This window comes from Benincasa hispida, chromosome 9 (genome assembly GCF_027475165.1).
Source record: "Benincasa hispida cultivar pf3 chromosome 9, pf3_genome.v1.1, whole genome shotgun sequence".
Lineage (NCBI taxonomy): Eukaryota > Viridiplantae > Streptophyta > Magnoliopsida > Cucurbitales > Cucurbitaceae > Benincasa > Benincasa hispida.
The window spans coordinates 44514021-44536895 of NC_143486.1; the positions used below are offsets into that span (position 1 = coordinate 44514021).

General features: G+C 34.5%; 1 protein-coding gene across 3 annotated transcripts; it reads left to right on the plus strand.

Moving 5' to 3' along the window:
* Window positions 1-17623: 17623 nt before the first annotated feature.
* On the plus strand, window positions 17624-21102 carry LOC120085483 (subtilisin-like protease SBT3.15). Of its 3 annotated transcripts, none has more exons than XR_016532216.1 (4): window positions 17624-17967; window positions 18054-18151; window positions 19947-20129; window positions 20674-21102. XR_016532216.1 is itself a non-coding variant. In XM_039041465.2 (3 exons), exons 1-3 carry the CDS (start codon window positions 17768-17770, stop codon window positions 20745-20747), a joined length of 372 nt encoding a protein of 123 aa, XP_038897393.1. In that variant the 5' UTR covers window positions 17624-17767; the 3' UTR covers window positions 20748-21102. The 3 variants fall into 3 exon arrangements, 1 of the variants encoding a protein (XP_038897393.1); XR_016532217.1 differs by having other exon boundaries at window positions 19951-20129; XM_039041465.2 differs by lacking the exon at window positions 19947-20129.
* The last annotated feature ends 1773 nt before the right edge of the window (window positions 21103-22875 follow it).

Consider the following 22875-nt stretch of genomic DNA (forward strand, 5'->3'; position numbering starts at 1 on the left):
TCGAGAGAGTTTTGATCACTTCCTTAATACCACAATTCATTTCCGCACAGTAGAAGCAAGAAATCAACACCAGAGTCGATAGAGAGTAAGAGAAGGCTATCAAAAGCTTGGCATCTTCATCTAGACCCATTTTCTTTCTTGTTTTTCATCTTTCCTTCATTCCCTTGAACTCTTTCTGTACTTTTCATTTATCACTTTTAATATATCTAATCATGAACTTTTTCATCTTCACTACTTCCACTTTTACTTTGTACCTTACCATGAATAACTAAATCTCCCAAGGGTTGGGTTGAATATATCATATTTCTAGTGAACATAACTTAGGTCGAGATACATTTTGTTTAGTGTATGTTGATTTTTATGCTTGTTTTCATTTAGTTAATCAAAACAAGTAGCGATAGTTTACCACTTGAGAAAGTAATTAGCTAGGGATTTCATTAAATAAAGTAAGAAGTACCTTTAGAGACAAAGACAACCTTACACTCAAATAACCTTCAAGCATGCATCATAGAGATATGATTTATGTGGCTCATCTACCAAAAGGTGTAACTTCATGTGAACATAAGACCATGCATCAAGATCTAAGTGAAAGTTTAAAGGAATGATGATTGTTTATTTGCCCCTGTCTTCATCCATTTCATTTTACCCATATCTTTTTTTCTCTTGTTTCAACTATTATGCATCTTACCATCCATCATCTTTCATTTCACTGTTTATGCAATTTAAGTATCTGGAATCCACAATATATGAACCATTTAGAGTAGCTTAGAATCAATCTATAAGCCTTACATAAGTTAGTTGAGTCAACAAAATCCCTGTGTTCGACCTTGGTCCTCACCAAGAAAAACCTTTTATTAAGTTTATATTTGGGCTTAATTTAGGAAAACTTGTAGGATAATAAGTTCAAATTTCTCGAATTTACGAAAAGACATTATTTTTCCCAACAAGTTTTTGAAATAGCATCCGTATAACACTCAAACATTTGTTTTAAGATTGAGGGTTCCGTTGTGATAGTTAATAACCTAGATAACCTAAGTCAATTAACCAGTTTATCTTTGAACCTAAGTCGAGCATGCATGAAAGATGTGGATAACCTATTTCTCAAACATACATGATTCAACCTTGTTACTTGTGCGCTTAAAGCGAGACAAAATAAGGTGGAATGTTTAAGCTCAAATATATAGCAAAAGACATGCATTAGTGGATAAAGGCATCAATCCATTCATAAATGCAAATCAAATTAAACCACAAATTCAGAGATATAAGAAATCACAACATATTAATCATTTGAAGTTCAGTTCTCATAAATATGCATAGGATTCCTACTCCTAAACTAGACTTCTACACTTCATCCCTCTACACTTCTCCCAATTCCTCCTTGATAAACCCTAAAAAATGAAAGAGAATATATATAGAAATTGAGGTTCTGCTACATTTCTGAGGGCAAGCGAACAGTGATCTGCAGTGTTGTTGTGCGTGTGCCTACTAGATAACACGATGGTGTAAAACCTAAGTGTATTTTTTAGGTTTTGAGATGTGCCATTTGTTTGATATTTCTTCTGTTTGAGAAACCTTTTTGCATTAGAAAATCATTTTCGGCGTTATTTGAATGATTTCAACCCATAAAGTTAATTTTTTTTCAAAAAAAGCAGACCTTTATTTTCTGAAAAATGATTTCTACCTGATCGGGCTCCATACGAGCCTAACCGGGTATGGTACCAGACGAGGCAAATGAAAAGACGGGGTAGGAAAGTTGAGCACCTACCTGGTCGGGCTTCAGACGAGCCTAACTGAGTATAAGACCGAGCGAGAAATGAAAAGACGCAGGAGGGAAGGGGGAGGAGGGCTAGAAGCCCACCTGATTAGGTTTCATATGTGCCTAATCGGGTATGGGACCGCACGAGGCAAATGAAAAGACGGGGGAGGAAAGTTGGGTGCTTGGGATCGACTAGGAAAGGACGTAGGGGGTAGGACTGGGAACCGGGCGTAGGGGGGCAGGACAAGCTGTGGAGTGAGGGAGTATACTGTTTTTTGGCCCGGTCCTATACCCAGGTGGACATATTTCAATCAATTTTGATTATGGATTTTGGTCCGATCCATTACCTGACCAGGCCCAACCGGTCTTAGAGTTTTTTTTTTATTATTATTATTTAATTTTCAAGGAGTTGTGTTGTTTTTACTATTAATTTATTCTCAATGTATTGTGTTGACTTTCAATTTATCTATTTGATGAAAGATGTAGGTTATAATGGAATTGGAAATGAACCTCTAGGTCGAGTTGATTTCGAGCCTCAACAACATAATAGTGGTGACTGTGGTATGTTTGCGTGTAGATTTTTCGAATATGATGTAACGGAGTCCAAAATGGACACCTCAATACAAGATAGAATGACATATTTTCATAAACAATATGTCATTCAGATTTTAGAAGTTTGTAAACTTTTTTGTAATTAATGGTTCAAGTGACGAATGAAACTTTTTTGTAATTTGGCCAAGCGAACAGTGATCCTCTTGTAGATCCATTTACAACCTATAGGTTTTACCCCATCAGGTTGATCTACAAGCTCCTAGACAGAATTGAAGTATATGGACTCCATTTCTTGATTCATGGCTTTAATCCATTCATCTTTGTCAACATCTTTCATTGCTTGCTTATAAAACAATGGATCCTCAACACCACCATCAATTATGGTGTTTTAGGCTTTTGTTAAACCCATGTAGCATATAGGTGGGTTCATAACTCTCCCACTATGTCGAGGCAATCTCAACTCTTGAGATGGATGACTAGATGAACTGATATCAACAACCTTGTTTATCTATCAGCCTGTTCAACAACTCTTGTTGAAGTCTCAACAGTCTCATTAGAAATCTCATTTAAAATAAGTTTACTTCATGGTTTATGATCCCTCATGTGGTCTTCTTCCAAGAAGGTAGCATTTGTCGATACAAACACTTTATTCTCACTTGGATCATAGAAGTATCCACCTTTCATTTCCTTGGGGTAACCTGCAAATACACACAGTTTTGAACGAGGTTTCAATTTTTGGGGTTTTCCATAAGCACATGGGTTGGACATCCCTAAATCCTGAAGTGACCTAAACTACCTTTACGACATTTTCATAACTCGAAAGGTGTTTCAGAAACACTCTTTGAGGGAACGTTGTTCAAAATATAAACTGCAGTCTCTACTGCATATCCCAAAACAAGTCTGGAATATGAGCATAATTCATCATAGACCAAACCATGTCCAACAGGGTCCTGTTTCTCCTTTCTGATACACCATTATGCTGAGGTGTACCGGGGGCTGAGAGTTAGGACATGATTCAATATTCTATCATATAGTTCTAGAATCTTAAGTCCATATACTCTCCGCCAAGATCAGATTGTAGTGTTTTATCTTCTTACCTAACAAGTTTTCAACTTCAGTCTTGTACTTCTTGAACTTTTCAAGAACTTCAGACTTATGTTGCATTAGGTATAGATACCTAAATATAGAATAATCATCTATGAAAGAGATGAAATATTCATACCCACCTTGTGCTTTTACATTCATCAAACCATAGAGGTAAAAGTGTATAAGCTTCAAAGTTTCTTTGGCTCTATAACATTTTCCAGTAAAAGATTGTTTGGTCATTTTACTTTCAAGGTATGATTCACATACTGGTAAAGAGTTTTCTTCTAAATTATTTAGAAGTCCACTTTTCACCAACTTCTCAATCCTATTGAGATTGATGTGACCTAACTTAAGATATCAAAGATGGACATTTTATTTAGGAGAAATTCTTGGTCTTTTTACAGTTGTTGCCGTTTTGAACATTTCAGTATTAGCACAACTTTTATGACTAACGACCTTAGTACATACAAGTTATTTTCCATTGAACAAAAACCTAACTCCATTCCATTCTTGAAAATAAACACTTTATTCTCAGAGAATGATATGGAATAATTTTGTTCAATCAGACATGAAACACAAATTAGGTTCCTCTTGATATGAAGAACTACATATACGTTATCTAATAACAGATATCGTTTCTTGTCCAAAAATAACTTAAGCCTACCTACAGCAACAACGGCCTCACCATTATCGACCCTATGAGTCATTTCTCTAGCTTCCAACTATTTCCAGGAACTAAATCCTTGATTGGAAGAACAAACGTGATTAGTAACCCCTGACAGGCAGAATCATCATTCTCTACTAAGCACATCTCCAAGAAAAATAAATCATATTTATTGTCTTTGGAGTTCTTCCTTTTCTGGAGAGTAGTAGGATCAGTATCAGAATCCATATCATAAACTCCAAGTTTCATCTCACAGGACAATCTTTGTCGATGAACTTCATCAGAGTCAGCAACAATTGCTTTCTTTGTTAGTCCCTTGACATTCAAATGGACTGGAGATTATCTTAAGAACAGATACTACTGGTATTGTCATCAATCTCGTTTTGCTTGAATAGTGAGAACTTACATTCAAACAATTCTCACATTGATTCCATGATCTCATGTGTTATGACCATGTTCTCAAACCTTTTGGCCAAGACATCAGGTATGCTTGCCAAAATGTGAACTCGGACCCTCGAATTAGACTTCATCCACACCTCATATGCATTACGAACATTTCGTGGTGTATCAGGGGTTGGGACTTGAGGACAATCCTCATTCATGACAATTTCGAGGTCGTTTACCACGAAAAATGTTTTAATGGATTCTTTCCACGTCATGTAATTAAAAACGGTCAAACTTGAAAAGGCAACTAACGGAAAATCACTATTTGACATTTTACTAAAAAAAACAAACATATTGATCTACATTAGATTTTAGCATAACTCTTAAAAAAAAATCCAACTAGTTTTAGAAAAATCTATATGAACCCCATTTAACATCTAATTTTGCAATGATGCTTCAGTGATTTAGGACAAAAGTCACTAAAGGATAGTTAATTTCTCTATTCACTGAATTGAGATACTCTCAACTAATCATTACATCAGAATAACTCTTACTCTTATAATGATCAGTCATCATTTATTTGGTCAAGAAATCATTAACTTACTTAATAATTTTCCGTAAGTGTGACCCTTCATTTTAGATCCTAGAGTTCCGCCCCAATGAGTCAACCAAAGGGAAAAATCGATTGGGACAAAAACTAAAGCGACCCTATCCATTTCTGGAGTTTGCCTCGATATTAACGAACTGCACAAACCATTCGAAGGGGACGCTCCCATGGCGCCTCGAGGCCATGAAAGAAGGTCCCACGGTGCAAACCAATGAAAGAGACCGTAGGATATGTTGACACACGTCCCTCTCCCACTTACTATAAATACTCTCTCTATTCACCTTGATATTGACCCATGCAAACATCATCCGAAGGGAGATATGATAACTTGTAGAAATACAAGTTATTTATACTGACTTATCTAGATATTTCAGCCAAAAGAGAATAATATGCGCCAATTGTATGAAAATTAGCTTCGAAATACAATAATTATAAATTATTGCAATTACACCCACTAACATCTTTAAGATGGAAGAAAAGGAGATTTTACTCTGTTTTGCAGGAAACCGAGTCACCGCTTGCGCTCAAGGCTCAAGAAGAACTGATCAACACATCTTTGTCACAATGCACCCATCAATCAACAATGAAGAGACGATTAATGCAATGACGGCGCAATGCGACAGTCGATCCAAAGCTGACTTTCAACCGTATGCGGTAATAAAAACAACACCGCATGCGAACTTACAATCGAAAAATGCAGTTGAGCAACGCAAAAGTGGAGGATTGAGACACGTGTATAACTAATGGTTGTTCAGAATTGACGGTCTGATTGCATAACAGAAGGAATAATATCCCTTCATCTTCGAAATTTTCATAACAACAAGTGGGGACCACAAGGCCGGAGTCAAAGATCCTCACCTATAAATACCTCATAGATTTCAGAAAAAAAAATGCTACTAGATACGGGGCTAATTGTTGCTAAAGTGCTGAGAGGAAAGGCTGAGCTGAGTGCTTAACTGAAGAAATCCGGGAAGAAGACGAGACAAGGCCGAGAGGTGAGTCTCAGTTCTATTCTGCCAAATACCCACTGAGAAGCTCTATGTTGAGAACCCTGTTACCGGTTGAGCAAGCCTGAGAGGGAAGCTCATCCATCTATCTGATCCATCCAATCCGGCAAGTAGATCTCCACCCAAATCGGTGCCAAGACGTTGGCACTTGTTTGTATATATTCTATCTCTTTTCATCATTGTATTTCACCTTCTTTATCTCTCCATTCACACCATGTATCAAATGCTTAATAGATATATTAAATGTTTCGATTGCTTTCATATTCCATTTTCTGTCTACTTCCGTTCCTCCGTTAATCACTTTCTCCATGACGTCTTCCTAATCCCCTTGTAGATAATATGAATTAAACGAGTACTTAACTTGTGTTAAAGAGGTAAACATGTTTAGCTAAGGCATGCTAGACGACATCTTCACCCGTGAGAGCAGAAGTGAAGATGCCATTCTGATCTATCGAGAGAAGGTTAGAAGAATGCGTTAACTAAAGCGAATAGTACTTCCAGACATGGAAGCAATTTTGCGTTCATTACGTTCGTCTCTATTTTACCACAGACATGTGGGAGCGCGGCAGATCACTGAAAGGTGTACACCAAGAGAAAAGCCGAACTGTACTTATATCTTCAATGCAATTAAGAAACTTGCACTGTTTATATTAGTTATCTTTCTCTTTCTGTGTTATACATAAGACTTGCCGTCGCATTCTATGTTCTTTGCATAACCTTCACAACCAGCCTGGACCCCAACATCTTGTATCATGAAGCCTGTATCTTGTATCATCAGCTTAAGTTTACTATACTTATTTTATTATCGCATTTTTTACTGCTTTCCTTTACTTTATCACAACTTTTATATACTTGTACAAAACACTCTTTAAAGATTGAAAAACCTGGTCGCATATATCATAAACATACCACAATAACCTCAAACAGTCCCTGTGTTCGACCTCGGATCACACCGAGAAACTTGTGGTGGAATTACACTTGGTTCCAATGTAAGGAAACTTGTGACAACGCATGGCATACTACAAGAACATACATAATTAATGCATATCTAGAAGTAGTATCACATCATTTCGAGCATAGCATAGCATATCTTTTTAGCATCAATTCTAGCGTTCGACAAGTTTATGGCGCCGCTGCCGGGGAACTGGTAACAGAGACATGAGCTTGTAGCATAGACATGCAATGCATTGTGTATCAAGTCTATGGCATCGTTTCCAGGGACTGGTTAACGGTTTATTATTTGAATGTGTTTTTGGTATTTTGCAGGACAGATCTCTTTGTACTGGCTGCTCAATGCGGAGAGCAGTTTGACGGCTTGTGAGTGTTGAAGTGATCTAGTGACTCTAAGCGGACCTAGAGATCAAGTGTACTATTCGTGCAAGAGTTTATCAGGGCCAAAGTAATTGGTGAAGAAATATGGCTAATGAAGATATGGCACCGGCAGGAAACCAAATGGGAAATTTACCAGCACAAGATCTAGTTTTTCTTGCTGTTGACCATAATATCCCTATGAGGGATCATGCGGCGCCAGATTTTTATAATTTCTCACCAGGAATTTCAAGACCTATATTGAAGGGAATGTAAGCTTTGAGATGAAACCTATTATGTTGCAGATGATTCAGAATGTGGGACAATTTGGAGGATTACAAGGAAAAGACCCACACGCTCATCTGACAAATTTTGTAGACATGTGCATCGCATTCTCCATGGCTAGTGTGACTCAAGAAGGGCTTAAGCTATACCTATTCCCGTACACAATGCGGGATGAAGCCAAGAGGTGGGCTCAAACATTAGAGCCGGATGAAATTAATGAATGGGAGTAGTTGGTTGATAGGTTCATGAACAGATTCTTTCCTCCGTCTGTCAATGCAAAGAGAAGGAGGGACGTTTTGAATTTCGAACAAAAGGGTTACGAAACCTTGAGCATTGCCTGGGTGCAATTTCGGCAGATAGTGAAGAGTTGTCTGCACATCAGGATTCCCGATAATATTTTGATGGAAACCTTTTACAATGGCTTAAACCAATTAACGCAAGCAGTTGCTGATGCCTCCGCAAAAGGGGGATTAATGAATAAATCATATACGAAAGCAAATAACATATTGGATCGCATCTTGCGACATTCTGATGAGTGGGTTGATATCGGGCTCGAGGTAAGATGTCGGGAATAAGAGAGAGTAGAAAGTGCTGATGTGTCAACAGACACAATGAGTGCATTGGTCGATCAAATGACCATAATGACCTCACTCCTCCAGATTGTGGCTAATCAGCAGAAAACTCTCTCTCAAGGATCAACGCAAGTTAATGCGGTGACTCACGTGGCCGCAATGGATTGCACTCAATGGGAAGAGAGACATCCAGTAGAAGCCTACCCATGGAATCCACAACCTGTATATGCTGTCTACAATGAATCATTTAGCAACATCCACAACCCTGGTTGGTGGGACCATCCAATTTTTGGTTTGGATGAGAATCTCAATCATGAGAGCCATAGTTTTAATTAATTCAGTTATCAAGAGGATCGAGGCAACCCTCTGGTCTTCACTAATCCGGACTACAACCCAAGTAATTCTTAAGGTATGCCACCTTGTGACCAACCGTTCTTATATGACACCTCTTGCAGCACCTCGTCTCTGGAGACATCGTTAAAACATTATATTGAAAAGAGTGAGGCAATGAGACAATCGCAAGCTGACTCCCTAAAAGAATTAGAAGAACAGATAGATCAGCTTGCGAGGGAATTAAAGAAGACAACGTCTGGTACGCGGCACAGAAACTCAGGAGTAGCGGGGACCAGGGGTAAAGAACAATGTCATGCAGTGACATTGAGGAGTGACAAAACAACAGCCCCTATTATGCCAAAAGCACCAGATGCGGCAATAACACCAGTAGATTTGACTATTGATGATGATCAGTTGACTAATATTGGAAAAAGTATCAGTTCAGAAGTAAGCTCATCTTCAAAAGATGAAGCTCCTCAAGACATGAATTTTCAATCAACGCAACCTCCAGCTAATGACACACAACAAGCACAGAACCTCACCAAACAGCCAAGTGAACAAGAAATACGGTGGGATCCTCCATCTTTCCCATCCAGGTTGAAAAAGAAAGATGATAACAAGCAATTTCAGAAGTTTCTGGACGTTCTCCGACAGCTACACATTAATATTCCCCTGATAGAAGCACTAGAGCAGATGCCGAGTTATGTAAAGTTTCTCAAGGATATTCTCGCCAATAAGAGAAAGATTGGGGAAAATGAAATAGTTGCATTAACATATGAGTGCAGCGCTCTGTTTCAAAACAACCTCCCCACTAAAATGAACGACCCTGGGACCTTTACATTGCCCTGCACGATAGAAGGGAACATGGTCGGGAACGCGCTGTGTGATTTAGGGGCAAGCATAAATCTGATGCCCTTGTCGATTTTTAAGAAGCTAGATATCGACGAAACAAGACTAACCACGATCACATTACAGCTGGCCGATAGATCGATAAAGCTTCCTGAGGGCAAGATAGAAGATGTTCTCGTGCAAGTGGACAAGTTTATCTTCCCGACAGACTTTGTCATATTGGATTATGAAGCCGATAGAGAAATCCCTATCATCCTGAGTCATCCATTTCTTGCTACAGGGCAAGCGCTGATCAATGTGTAGAAAGGAGAACTGACCATCAAGGTTGACGATCAAGAAGTAAAATTCAACGTGCTCAATGCGTTAAAGTACCCAGGTGATATAGAGAACTGCCAATATATCGAGGAACTATGGGAAAAACATTGGCACGAACCCCTGAAAGAGCTGGAAGAAGAAAACTTTGAAATCGGCGCAATATTGGAAGAGGGTTGCGCTGCAATTCAGGTAGAATCTAATTTTGAGCCGCTCAAGTTATTAGGATGCTCCCAGGGCGCCTCAAGGTCAAGCATGAATCTCACGGTGTGAATATTAAGAGAGAAATATGAGTGGAAAAATGACATATCATATACATCTTTTCCTCTCATTGAGTATTTTAACAACCAAGGATTTAATTTACTTAGGAAAAATCGGTTAATTATTTTACTAAGTGATTGTTTAAGTTTGCCCAAAAATAACACACACTTTGAAAAGTTAAAAAATTTAGATTAACGTTCATTAAATATTTTAACAAATATTAATCAACAATTGCATGTTTGTAGCAAATCTATCTAATTCACCTTTCCAGGTAGGTTCCCAAGTAAGGGTGTTCCATTTTCGTCAGCTTAAATACTCCAGCCTAGCCAGAACCCGCCTTAGACAAAAGGTCCCTTATAGTTATACTTGCTACAAATTTTATCTTTTATTGAAATCAATTTAATCCTATTAAACCGCTTTAAAATATTAATTTAATTTCTAATCTCATTAGAAATTTGTGAACTTAGGTCTATCTCAATCATATTTTAAAACTATTTTAAAAAATGATTTTACCTAAGTTTGCATGCAACTCTTGGTTATTGATTTTAATTTCTAATTTCATTTATTTATAACTCTTATAAAGTAAATGAAACAAATTAAAACCGACATTGCAAGCATTGACATACTTTATAAAATTATAACGTTTATAAGATTACCTAAAGTAATGTCATGCGTCCTGCAATGTTCATTCATTACTAATATATAATAATTATATAACTAAGTAATGAGTCATGTGATAGCATATATTCCATACAACCATTCAACCTTATATTATAACACTTATAATATAAATGATGCATGGATATGCTATAATGCATGCATACATATATTATAACTCTTATATTATATGATGCATGAGCATGCTTTATGTAATTTAAATCATGCATACTAGTGTATTATAACACTTATAATATAAAATGACGCATGAAAATAAATGCATAACCTATGGTGGGTTTTAAAACGATATGGCATACGTTATGACATATAATAAAAACATACATCACATGTATATTTATACTAAAAGTTGATGGACCGTGATAGAAAATCCCTACACAAGGAAATTAAAAGGCTAACTATTACAAATTGAGTCCACCGGTTCGGAACAAGTGAACGGGGTCTTGAACCGCTCCACAAAGAACCATTGCAGCTTATCGTGTAGCAAATGCTAAATTGTTAAGCAGCAAGGCGTCAAGTAAAGACGATCGTTTATAAGCAATCACGTAGCTTATAACTATGTGATGAGTATGAAAGTCTACGTGATCCTGTAGTAAACATCCATGCATCGAGTATCATATACTGCGCGGTCGTGTAGTTAATGACTATGCAATGAGCATGATAGTCTATACGATCGTTTAGTAAACATCCATGCATCGAGTATCATATACGCGCAATCGTGTAGCTAATGACTATGCGATGTGAGCATGATAGTGTACACAATCATATAACATGCAAGGATGCGTCGAGTATCCAATACCGCGCGATCGTCTAGCAAGCGAGCATCTACGTGATCATGCAGCCAATGCAGTACAATCGTGTAGCAAACTCTACACGATTGTGTAACATTAACTATGCGATCGTTTAGCAAATGCTATACGATCGTGTAGCAAACTCTACACGATCGCATAACAAAAACTATCAGATCGTTTAGCTCTAGCTACACGATGTGACAACCTCCATTTCGTCTTCTCCATCAAAATGCACTGCAACCCTTCTTCTTTGAAGCCTCATGAGCGACTCAAAACTTAAACAAGTATAGACTCGATTGCAAATTATTGCTAAAAAACACAGGGGCCCTTACAATACCACTTTGTAAAATTTAAAGAAAGCCTTAAAACGAGAATTCTATCCCAAACATCCATCAACAATTCATCCACAAACATTTATAATGCAGATTATAAAACCCATCAGCAATGTAAACGAATTCAATACAAGAATGAAATTTGGAATCAGAAACCAACAACTTGGCTCTGATACCAATTAAAGGAATCTCGACATGAGGAGATCCTTGAGCGGAAGCGGATCGTCCAAATTCCATTAATTATTGAATATAAAATTTACAATAAACATACAAATAGATATGCATTCAAGGTTAAATTACAGCATGCTTTTACAAAGAAAATAGGTTTCAAGAAAACTCACCTTTGAAGAACCTTTCTTCAAGTAGTCCCTCGTACGAGCCACAAACAGAACTCCTTCCTCACGAATCTTCTTCTTCACACACGAACACTACCAGTCGAGAATCCTCTATATTCTCTTTTGGGATTCAAAGACTCAAGAAGGAGTTTTGGGCTTTGCTTGAGTCCTAGGAAGAGGGAAAGAGATGGAAAGGATGAGAGGAAAGTTTTCTTTAGAGAACCTTTCTCTTTCAGATTGTGAATTCTGTGTATGAATCCTTGGAAGAAGATGATCTCTCAACTTCTTTTATCACAAGTTAGTTATTGAGAGAATAATGAGAGGGAGTTGTAACTTCTTCCCTTTTTATTAATTTCAAATAAATTAATAAAATAGAATATATAATAACTACCTTATTCTATATATATAACATATAACCTATAGTTTTATATTGCATCAAATACAACATAAACTATAGATTTTATTCTCTCTTAACTATACATGATATTTAATATAAATCATATTTATATTAAATCCACTTATATGAATCTCATTCATATAAATGATATTTGGATCATATCCAAATATTTTATTCCTCTCAATGAATCTCATTCATATAATTGGTATTTGAATCATATTCAAATTCCTCTCATAATGTATCAAATACATTATAATTAATTATATCATATATAATTAATTCCCTCAATTAATTTGAACATTTCAAATTAATAGAAAGATTAAATCTCTGTTGAGCTACAGTGGGGACCTTATGAATCTATAGATTGAAGCTTCAATGGTACTCGGATAATTAATTAAACTCTTTAATTAAATTACTCAACATCCATTAACTATCGGTCACTCCACTAAAAATTGACAGCTGCACTCTTCGCACTACAGATAAATTTCTGTGTCCATTGGAGATAACCAATCAACATTGTGATGACCCTTCACAAATTGCTCGTATGTATAACTTGGCCAAAATACCGTTTTACCCCTGTAGTTACACCTAACTCCTTAAGTACCACTGATTTCTCTAATGAACAATAAGTCATAGTCCCACTATAACCAAGTCCTCTCGGGCTAGGAGAGCGTGTGACCACTATGTTCAAGACCCGGAATCAGCCTTAAGGAAGCAATTTATCTACTTATCCCTGCATCAGGGAAGAAGTGAATTATGTCTTGTGTAGAAGTTCCCAGTTCCCAGTCAGACGAATTCCCAAAATGGTAGGATACTCTTGCTTGCTTGCATGTCTCCACATGATTGATCAGGATTAAATCATTTGTAGCACTTTACAACACTTGTAATACCTACAAAGCGGGTCATATCCGTAGTTTCACCAAGATAAGGTACCCAACCTTATCCATCTACTACAGACCGTTTAGGTTATTATTTAAACAAGATTCACTTGTATGTCTCTACATACTTGTTTAAATTACATGAAATAACCTTGGATCTTAGTTTATTGGATCGAGTATATGCTTATAAAATAACACTTATTTTCTTAACAACAATATGTTTATACAGAGTTTACAAACTATGAGATTACAAGGAGATTTAGGATACCATTCCCAACAACCGCACTGTTGACTGGTTATATCGAATGGACACATAAATATATTTGTAGTGCGAAGAGTGCAATTTGTCGATTTTTATTGGAGTGATCAACAGTGAATAGATGTTGAATAATTTAATTAAAGAAGTTTAATTAATTTTAATTAATTATTCAAGTACCATTGGAGCTTCAATCTACAGGTCCATAAGGTCCCCTCTATAGCTCAATAAGAATTATTAAGAATTAATTTTGGATTAATTTGAATTGTTTAAATTAATTGAGAAAATTAATTATATCTGATATAATTAGTTTAACTTAATTATATATGATATAAGTAATATAATGTATTTGATACATCATGATATAAAGTTTATTTTGAGAGGAAATAAATATTTAAATATGATTCAAATACTAATTATATGGATGAGATTTATATAATTAAATTTAGTATAAATGTGATTCATATTAAATGTCATGCATTATTGAGAGAAAATTAAACTATAGGTTATATTATATTTGATATAATATTAAAACTATAGGTTATGTGTTATATATGATATAACATATAGTTATACTACATATAATAAGTTAGTTATTATATATATAATTATTATTTAGATTAAATAATTTAAATCTAAATTTAATTTTTGAAACTAGAGGGAGGGAAATCACTTCCTTCCCCTTAATTTTCTCTCAGTAGAACGTGTGTCATGGCCAATTTTACGAGATCTTCTTCTTCCTCCTCACAATTTGTTTTGTTTTTTTACAGACTCTTTGGAGGTGTAGATCTCTCTGTAAAAAAAAATCCCCAAAAATCTTTCCTCCTCTCAAAATTTACTCAGAGCCCACAGCTCCTGAGAATTCTCTACCCAAAAGAGAATACAAAAGGAATTTCTTGTGATGGTCCCTTCTTGGATTATTGTAAGTTTTGGAAATTTGCTTGTTTGTGGTTGTTCGTGACTAAAGAAGAGAAAATTTGTGAAGGTTTTGGCTTCAAGGGTAAGTTTTCTTGAAACCCTAATTTATTTTTCCCCTCTCTTGTATGTTGTAAAATTTATGAAATAATGCATATTTTGGTTCTATAAATTTTTGTTCTATATAAAATTAAAAATTGGGAATGATTCCTACTTCCACAATGGATATTCACTGTTCGTTCAATTGTAGCATAGTTGCTGATTGAGATCAATTATAATTGTTTGGTATTGTTATGCAGTCAATCTCCCCTTGGTTTGTTGTCTTTACAAAGTTATTATAGATTAATTTAATATCTCATAGAGGACCATGGTAATATATTAAAGTAATAGTTCAATGCATTAATGAACTTTACAATTGTTTTGAAATTACTTGCTCAACTTCAACACACAGAATTACTAGTTTAATCTAGTATAATAATAATAATAATAATAATATAAATTTCAAACTTATCCAAATTAAACTTAACAATTAAGTAAGTGATTAAAATAGTATTAATTTAATCCATTAAGGCACTAGGTTAATTGATATAAATAAAGGCATGATCCTCAAATGGCATGACATTATTTTTTACTTTCCCTCTTGGAGTGGTGCACAATCATGTATGTTCTCCTCCATTTCTTGTCTTAAAGTGATACACATCCATCTCCCTTCTCCAATTTGGAGGAATCATGCTTTGTTCCCTCCTCTTCCATCACTAGTATTTATTTGTAATTTATTATATAAGAATCATCTAACAAATTTTTACTGAGTAAATGATAGTATTGCAACTTTAAGAATAAGGATATTTTTAAATAAAATATAATGTTAGGAAAGAGACCTTCAATTTTTATTTTATCAAATTAGATCATAAACTAAAATAAGTGTTGTAATTTTTATATTCAAGTTAATTTTTGCTAATTCACCTATTAATTTTGATAATATTAAAAAAATAGTATAAAAACTTCATGTATTCATTCATTTCAATGAAATAAAGTTTTGCAAAAAAGAATAAATTTGACGAATACTCAAATTAACTATTAATTAACCGTCAAAATTCATATATTTTAGCTAATGTCATTTTCTCCAAAAAAAAAAAAAAAAAAATCTAAATTTGCGTTCTACATATGTTTATAATTCATTGAACTATCATAAGAGAGAATGTTTTTCGAACGATAGTTGGTGTAAGAAATTATTGGAGGGTTAAAGTCTTAACTTTTTTTTTAGTTTGAGTTTAAAATTGCAACGTTTGTCTAAGTTTGAGGTGAATTTAATGAAATTAAAAAAAAAGATTAAAATTGATACAACTTAGAAGTTTAAGAATGATCAAAACTGAGTTTTTTCTTTATTTAATAATATTATTATTCTGAAATGATATTAATTTAAACTCCTAAATTTGAGTTGTATCAATGTAAACTTTTGAATTAATAATTGCATCAATTTAAATTTTGAAATTTTGCATGTACATCAATTTACACCTGCATTACGTTCTATTCAAATAAACATTGTGTGAGACTTGTAACTTTATCAATTAAGCCCCCAAACCTTTATAAGCAAATTAGTTTTAACTCTCAATTAGAACGTTCTTTGAAAATTGTCCAGAAGAAATCTACACACATCTAAGAATTAAATGCATAGACGATTTTCATATGTAATCTTGATAATTTGTTCGAGTTGATTTACTTATAACAATTTAGATGTTTAATTGAAACAATTAGGGAAATTGTAATGGTGGTAATTTAAATATGCATTTTTATAGGTGTATCATTTGTATTTGATATTTTACAAATATGGCAAGAACTTCAAATAAGGATTTCTAATTATTTTTATTTTATATTTCCCTCAACAATCAATTGATAGAGAGAGAGAAAAAAATAAAGATAGAGAGAGAAACTCGTGACCGGTGACCAGAAGTGTGGTGGTCAAAGGAGGTGGAACAGTGGGCGGCAATAGATGGTGTGGAATAGTGGTAGTGGGTGAAAGAGATATGTTGGGGAAAGAAAGATAAAGAGAGAGGGAAATAAATAACCGACAACGAGACGTGCAATTGTTGATAGAGGTAAGCGGCAGGGAGGTGGAGTAGTGGGCGACGACAGATGGTATGCAGGATTGTTGGTTGGTGAGAGAGAGATGTGTGTGTGTGGGAGGGGGGTCTGTTGTTGCGAAGAAGATGAAGTTCAGTTTTTTTTCCTTTTAATTTAAGTGTATCATTACAAAGTATATCAACTAAGTCAAATGCATAATTATCAACAGTATATCAATCAAGTGTATCGACACTATATCAGTTAAATATATTAGCATTACAAAAGAGTTCATCATTATCAGGTTAATTATCAGTATATCAGTAATCAAGTATATCAACTTTATCAGCAATATAAACGAGTAAATGATTGACAAATTTATCAACAATTTATCAATCAAGTACATCATTACCAAGTATATAAGTATATTGGTCAAGTATATCAAATTTATCAGTAATATAAACTAGTGCATGATTGACAAATATATCAAATATATTAGTCAAGTACATCATTATCAAGTATATCAATTATATCAGTCGAGTATATATTAATAATGTATCGGGTATACATCAATAACGAGGACATTTATGAATTTTATATTTTTTATATGTGGGTTGGACTTTGTTTTTGCCAATTTTACATACAATAGACATGTGGATTATGGTCCTAATTAATATATTTTGTTTTGTCATTTTTGCAAGTACTACAAATAAGAGTCCGTAGGATGGATGACCCAAAAAATTAGATAAAATAATGTGAAATAACTCGATTTTTTTTAAAAAAAATGTCAAATGACCATTTGTTGGCCTTTAAGATGGGTCCATTGAGCCATTAATCCCTAAATAATTACATGTTTTGGTATGATATTTTTTAAACTAAGTTTGAAGGAAGGTGTTAATTGATATACTTAATAAAATTTAATATTTAAATTATGCAATTATTACCTCTTAAATTGATACCATCCCAAAATCTACGAGTATAAATTGATTTTTTTTTTTTTTTTCTTTTTTGGAATTTAGCCTTTTTGGGTTGTTCATCGTGAATTATTGGAATGAAAACTAATGGTCCCAAATCCCTCTCTCTATGTACTATTGATTACCATCTCTAACTAAAGTACTCAACTATATCTATACATCATTATTCAAAACTTAGAAATGGCGAACTTGAATTTTTCTTCTCTCGTTTTGCTGTTCTCACTTTCTCTGAATTTGGTGCTTACTTCTTCGGCAATGTCCGCCCAATCCACCGATTCCAACTCCGCTTCCCCGGCGGTGCATATCGTTTACATGGAGAAGCCTCGCGATGAGGAACCTGAGGCCTATCACATCCGAACCCTAACTTCTGTTCTCGGCAGGTCTCTCTGTTTTCTCTTCTCCCCCCCTTGTATCTGTTCTTTGTGGATTTTGGCCATCAATTTTGGTTTCCTTTGTTGATTTGCAGTGAAGAAGCTGCTAGGGAGGCCCTTTTGTATAGCTACAAGAATGCTGCCAGTGGCTTCTCTGCTAGGCTTACTCCCGATCAGGTCGCGGAGATTTCCAGTAAGTTATTGCCATTTTCATCTATACTAAACGACAATATTTCCTATACTTTCCATTTATGTATCAATTTAGCCATTTTACTTATAAATTTGTAATATCATCATACTTAATTGTCCATTTACACTATGTGACGAATTAGACTTTATAATTTATAAACAAACTTGACCTAATTAGTTTATTTCATTAAATCTTAACAAAAAAAAAAATTAGAATAGAAACTAAATTGTTACAATTTATCAAGTAGAAGGACTAAATTGATACTTATTAAAGTTCGTAAAGTAAATTGTTACAAATCCAGAAGTACAACTAAATTATTGAAAGTATATAAACTAAATCGTTACAAACTCTAGCTTGTTACTTTCATGAAAGTTCAGGAAAAGAAAATGATTTTTAGCCAAGATATGATCATATTAATGCATTTTGAGTAGGGCGAGTAAAATATGATGATTGTACTGATACCCATTTGATAAAATCCAAATGAAAGCTTCTCCACATTTTAAAAGTCAAGTTTTGTAATCTCTTGATTGCATCATCACGAGGTGAATCGACCTGTTGTGTATGCATGCTAATACTCGGTTATCGCTCTTGTTACTCGCTCTTAGTATTCTTTAAATTAACTTTCCCTCTTTTTTTGGGCATTTTTCGGAGTTGCCCTTCCTTTAAACTTATTGATTAGCGAGAACAACCCTACTTCTTGCGAACAAAAATACCCGGAAAATTCAAACCAGCAGGAAGCATCAAAGGTGCACATGTTGGAAAGGTGCAGCTGGTTGTCCTCAAGGTTTTTGCTAATGACTTATAGGGTTTAGGACTGGGCTTGGCATATATGTTTTTCCCTTTTTTTTTAATAAGAACCAAGACTTTCATTGAGAAAACAAAATGAAAGAATACAAAGAGCAATCTAAAAAATCAAGATTGAAGGCCACAAAAAAGATGAGTCATCAAAGCCAAAAAAAAAGTCATAGAATTTCATCACTCGAGTTTCGATGGACACTTCTAAAGGTCCTATTATTTTTCTCCTCCATAGATCCCTCACAATTGTGCAAACATCTGCTTGCCACAAAAACCTCCCCTTCTCCCAATAAAGTAGATGGATGAGGAACTCCTCGATCATTTCTCTAATAACTTCTAAATGAGCATTTATATTAACACTTCTGTGAATGAGCATTTATGTTGCTTGATTTCTGTATTTTCAAGGCTGGATTTGGGAACTTCTTGTGTCTGATTGCAAGTGTTTTGTTGGTCGAATTTAGTGTAATTTATTATTAGTTTGTAGAAAATTTTCTAATTTAGAAAATGTATATTCCAAACGCCTGAAGCTACTAGGTTGCTTGGTCGTTTGATTACCTGAAATGTGAAAAGCAGAGTGTCAAACAGAACTTCTTAGTTTTTAGCTATGAAGCACAGACACGGTCATGGGACACAGACGTGACAGGACATGGCGATATGTCAATTTCTAAAATACTAGAATACAGACACGTTGGGAATATGCTAATTTTTAAATTATTTTTTATAATATATGTAAATTTAACATAAAATACTAAATATCTTCTACTAAAAAATACATGACAGGTCAAATGTCAAGTTTTAACCAAAACCATTATAGTTTGTAGATGTACAAACCAACAAAATGCGTTTGTTCAACATTTAAAAATAATAATACATACTTGAAGTTGAAACTTGAAAGTTGATTACTAATTTACTGATAAGCAACGGCATTGTGGGTAAAAATATAAAATAAAATAATAATACATACTTGGAAGAAGAAGAACTGATGAGCAGTGTCCACATCGAGCAAGCGGCGGCGGCCAGCGAGCATGGAACGGCGTCAATCAGGTGGCGTCGGCGGCACCTTCTGCTCCAGTGAGAAAAGCCGAGACTTAGAAGGTTGAATCAAATGGGTTGTGAAGTTTGGACTGCTGTTTTCCGTGAGGTGCACGACAAGAAGGGAGGTGGAGAGGAGACGTGGAGTTGAAAGGTTTATATTCTATTTAATTCAGAATTTAGGTTTTATGATTTTTTTTTATGTTCTTTAAAAAAGAAAGGTAATGGACTTTTAATTTGGGTCCAATTTCAAACCATTTCCTCTTTAATTTTTCTGTTCAACATGTATGTGAAGATTCTTCATCGTGTCCCAACGTGTTCCTAGCATGGAATCCGTGTCCGACACTGATACCACCTCGAATATAAAGTATCCGTGCTTCATAGGTTTCTTAGTCATTGACTATGTTCTTGAAGATGGTTACTGACATAGTATATTAAATATCCTCTAAAATTTTCAATAGAAAATATTGTAAGATCAAGTAGTTGTCCAGTATGATTAGGAGTATGTTTGGGTTTGGGAAGGATTTTATTAAAAATGATTTACTTATAAATGATTTATTAAAATTGATTTTCATATAATCATTTAAATATTTGGTTCTCTACTTTTGAAAGTGATTTTCATGCCATGAAAAGTGATAAATGATTGAGACATGCTTGGAAGTGATTTAGAACAAGTGTTTTATTTTGGTACTTGACAGAACAAGAAGGAGTTTTACAGGTTGTCCCAAGTCAGACTCTTCAGCTGCATTCAGGGCCTTCCCGCCTTCACTAGAAGAACATGGACTCTTTCCAGCAGTTTGAAAGTGCATACCTAAATAAAGTGTTCTTTGTCTGTCTATATTTTGCTTATAATCACATATCTATTCACTATATACTATTACACTCACGTATCTATTTTCTAGGGATATTCGTACGAATGGCTCAAACTTTTGGGTCTAGTCCAATGTTTACTCACCGAATCAATATAAGGTTGTATGACCTTTTATTGGTGTCACTTTACAAGTGCTCCATACATATACGGTGAAGTTTTAGCCTTGTTCTAAGTATCGGTTTTGGTCTAGGTGAATGCATATGTTATAAACTCAAAGCACATGAGACCAAGAGTGCAATCAATTGTTGTTTTAGTATTTTGCCTTATTATTACTATTGAGTTAATTATGTCAGATGTATCGTATGAAATGGACCGACTTGAGGTAGCCTTGTGAGAGTTTGAATAGAAGTGAGTCCCAAGGAGAGAGCGAGAGCGAGTATGAGGTTAAAGACAAAATACAATGCTACTCCTTTTTATAAATTATTCTATTTTTTATATGTTTATTTTTAAGAAATAATCGTTCGATATGGAGTGTGATAATGCTCATTTATAAACACTATTTTGCTCTAAAAACTTATGTATTGGTCGGAAAGAAAATTGTTTATTAGTATATCTTATACTATTTTTAGTGAAGATAAAACAGGTTAAGCATGCTTGAAATTTTGATTTGTGGAAAAATATGTAAATGTGTAGAAGAAGTTATTTTGTAAAGAACTTGTCAAGTTTTAAACTTTTGTGTAGAAACTACAAAAGGACTAGGTTGGCCACATAAAGTAAACTCCAAAGTCGTACACATTCATTATGCGACCATTAATTTTCTAACGTAAAGAATCCTGAGATTCCATTGGGATCCTAAGCAATATGTTAGTGAGTTCAGTCTTTCATTATGGTATGAAACCTCAAAATGTGTCGTTAGAGTTACATCTAAAATACTTTGATTCTACTGTCTAGACTATTCAAAAACTTACTACTGTAACTTGGGCGTCAAAGTGTACAGCTTAGTTCAATACCACATCAGTGTACAATTATTTTTCTTTTTTAGGGTATTAGGCGATTTCCACCATTCTGCAAAATTTCTATTAAAATGAAGTTATTTGAAGCCTAATTGGTGTGTCATTTTATCCATTGAAAATAAGAAGATAAAAACAGAGAAGAGGAGAGGATGAAAAAATGACCATATTAATAAAATTCATTGCAACCTATTTGATTTCAATATTTTTCACACCGATATTAATTTGAGATGTGAAATTAAGTACTAACGATTTTCAAAATAGTTAATGAGGGTCTAAATTAATTTACTTTCCAAAGTTTACAACTTTGGATTGAATTACTAGTTTATGATTTTAATTAATTCAATCTGCAAGTTCAGAGTATAATAATTAGGTAAATTTCAAATTTATCCAAATTAAACTTGACAATTAAGTAAGTGATTCCTTCTAGTTAGTTAAATTTTGATGCAGCAGTTCTTAAGGGGAATGTGGGTATTGGAGTTATGTTTGTTATGGAGAGCCATTTTCTTTTGTCTAACTCCATTGAGCTTACAGAAGTTATTACCATGTATGATGGCATAACCAAGACTCTTGAAGCTGGCATAACTTCGTTCTAGTTTGAAGTTGATTCTTTAATTATCTAGAACCTCTTGATTGGAAAATCTAGCTATGCTAATTGGGTTTAAGTTTTTGTTGATTCTCTCTACAATTTGCATAAAGGTCATTTGATTCACAGTTTCCTTTTTGTTAACCGTTAGTGTAACTCTGCTGCTCATGTTTTAGCTTCCCATACTCGTTGTCTCAAATGTTTAGAAATCTGGCTTGAAAACCATATTCTGTTTTACTTTCTAATTTGTCTAGTTCTTAAATTTTCTTGTATTCTTTTCACCATCGTACTAAAAAAAGTGATTAAAATAGTATTAATTTAATATTAGGTGAATTACTATAAATAGAGGCATGATCCTCAAATGGCATAACATTCCTTTTTCTTTCCCTCTTGGAGTGGTGCACATTCATGTATGTTCTCCTCCATTTCTTGTCTTACCTTGCACTATAGAGACTGTCTCCAATTTAGAGGAAGCATGCTTTGTCCCCTCCTC

Coding starts and splice junctions, on each gene's coding strand:
- LOC120085483 (XM_039041465.2), top strand. CDS start 17,768: ATGGCGAACTTGAATTTTTCTTCTCTCGTTTTGCTGTTCTCACTTTCT. Junction 17,968..18,053: donor CTAACTTCTGTTCTCGGCAG/GTCTCTCTGTTT, acceptor GTTGATTTGCAG/TGAAGAAGCTGCTAGGGAGG. Junction 18,152..20,673: donor TCAGGTCGCGGAGATTTCCA/GTAAGTTATTGC, acceptor GGTACTTGACAG/AACAAGAAGGAGTTTTACAG.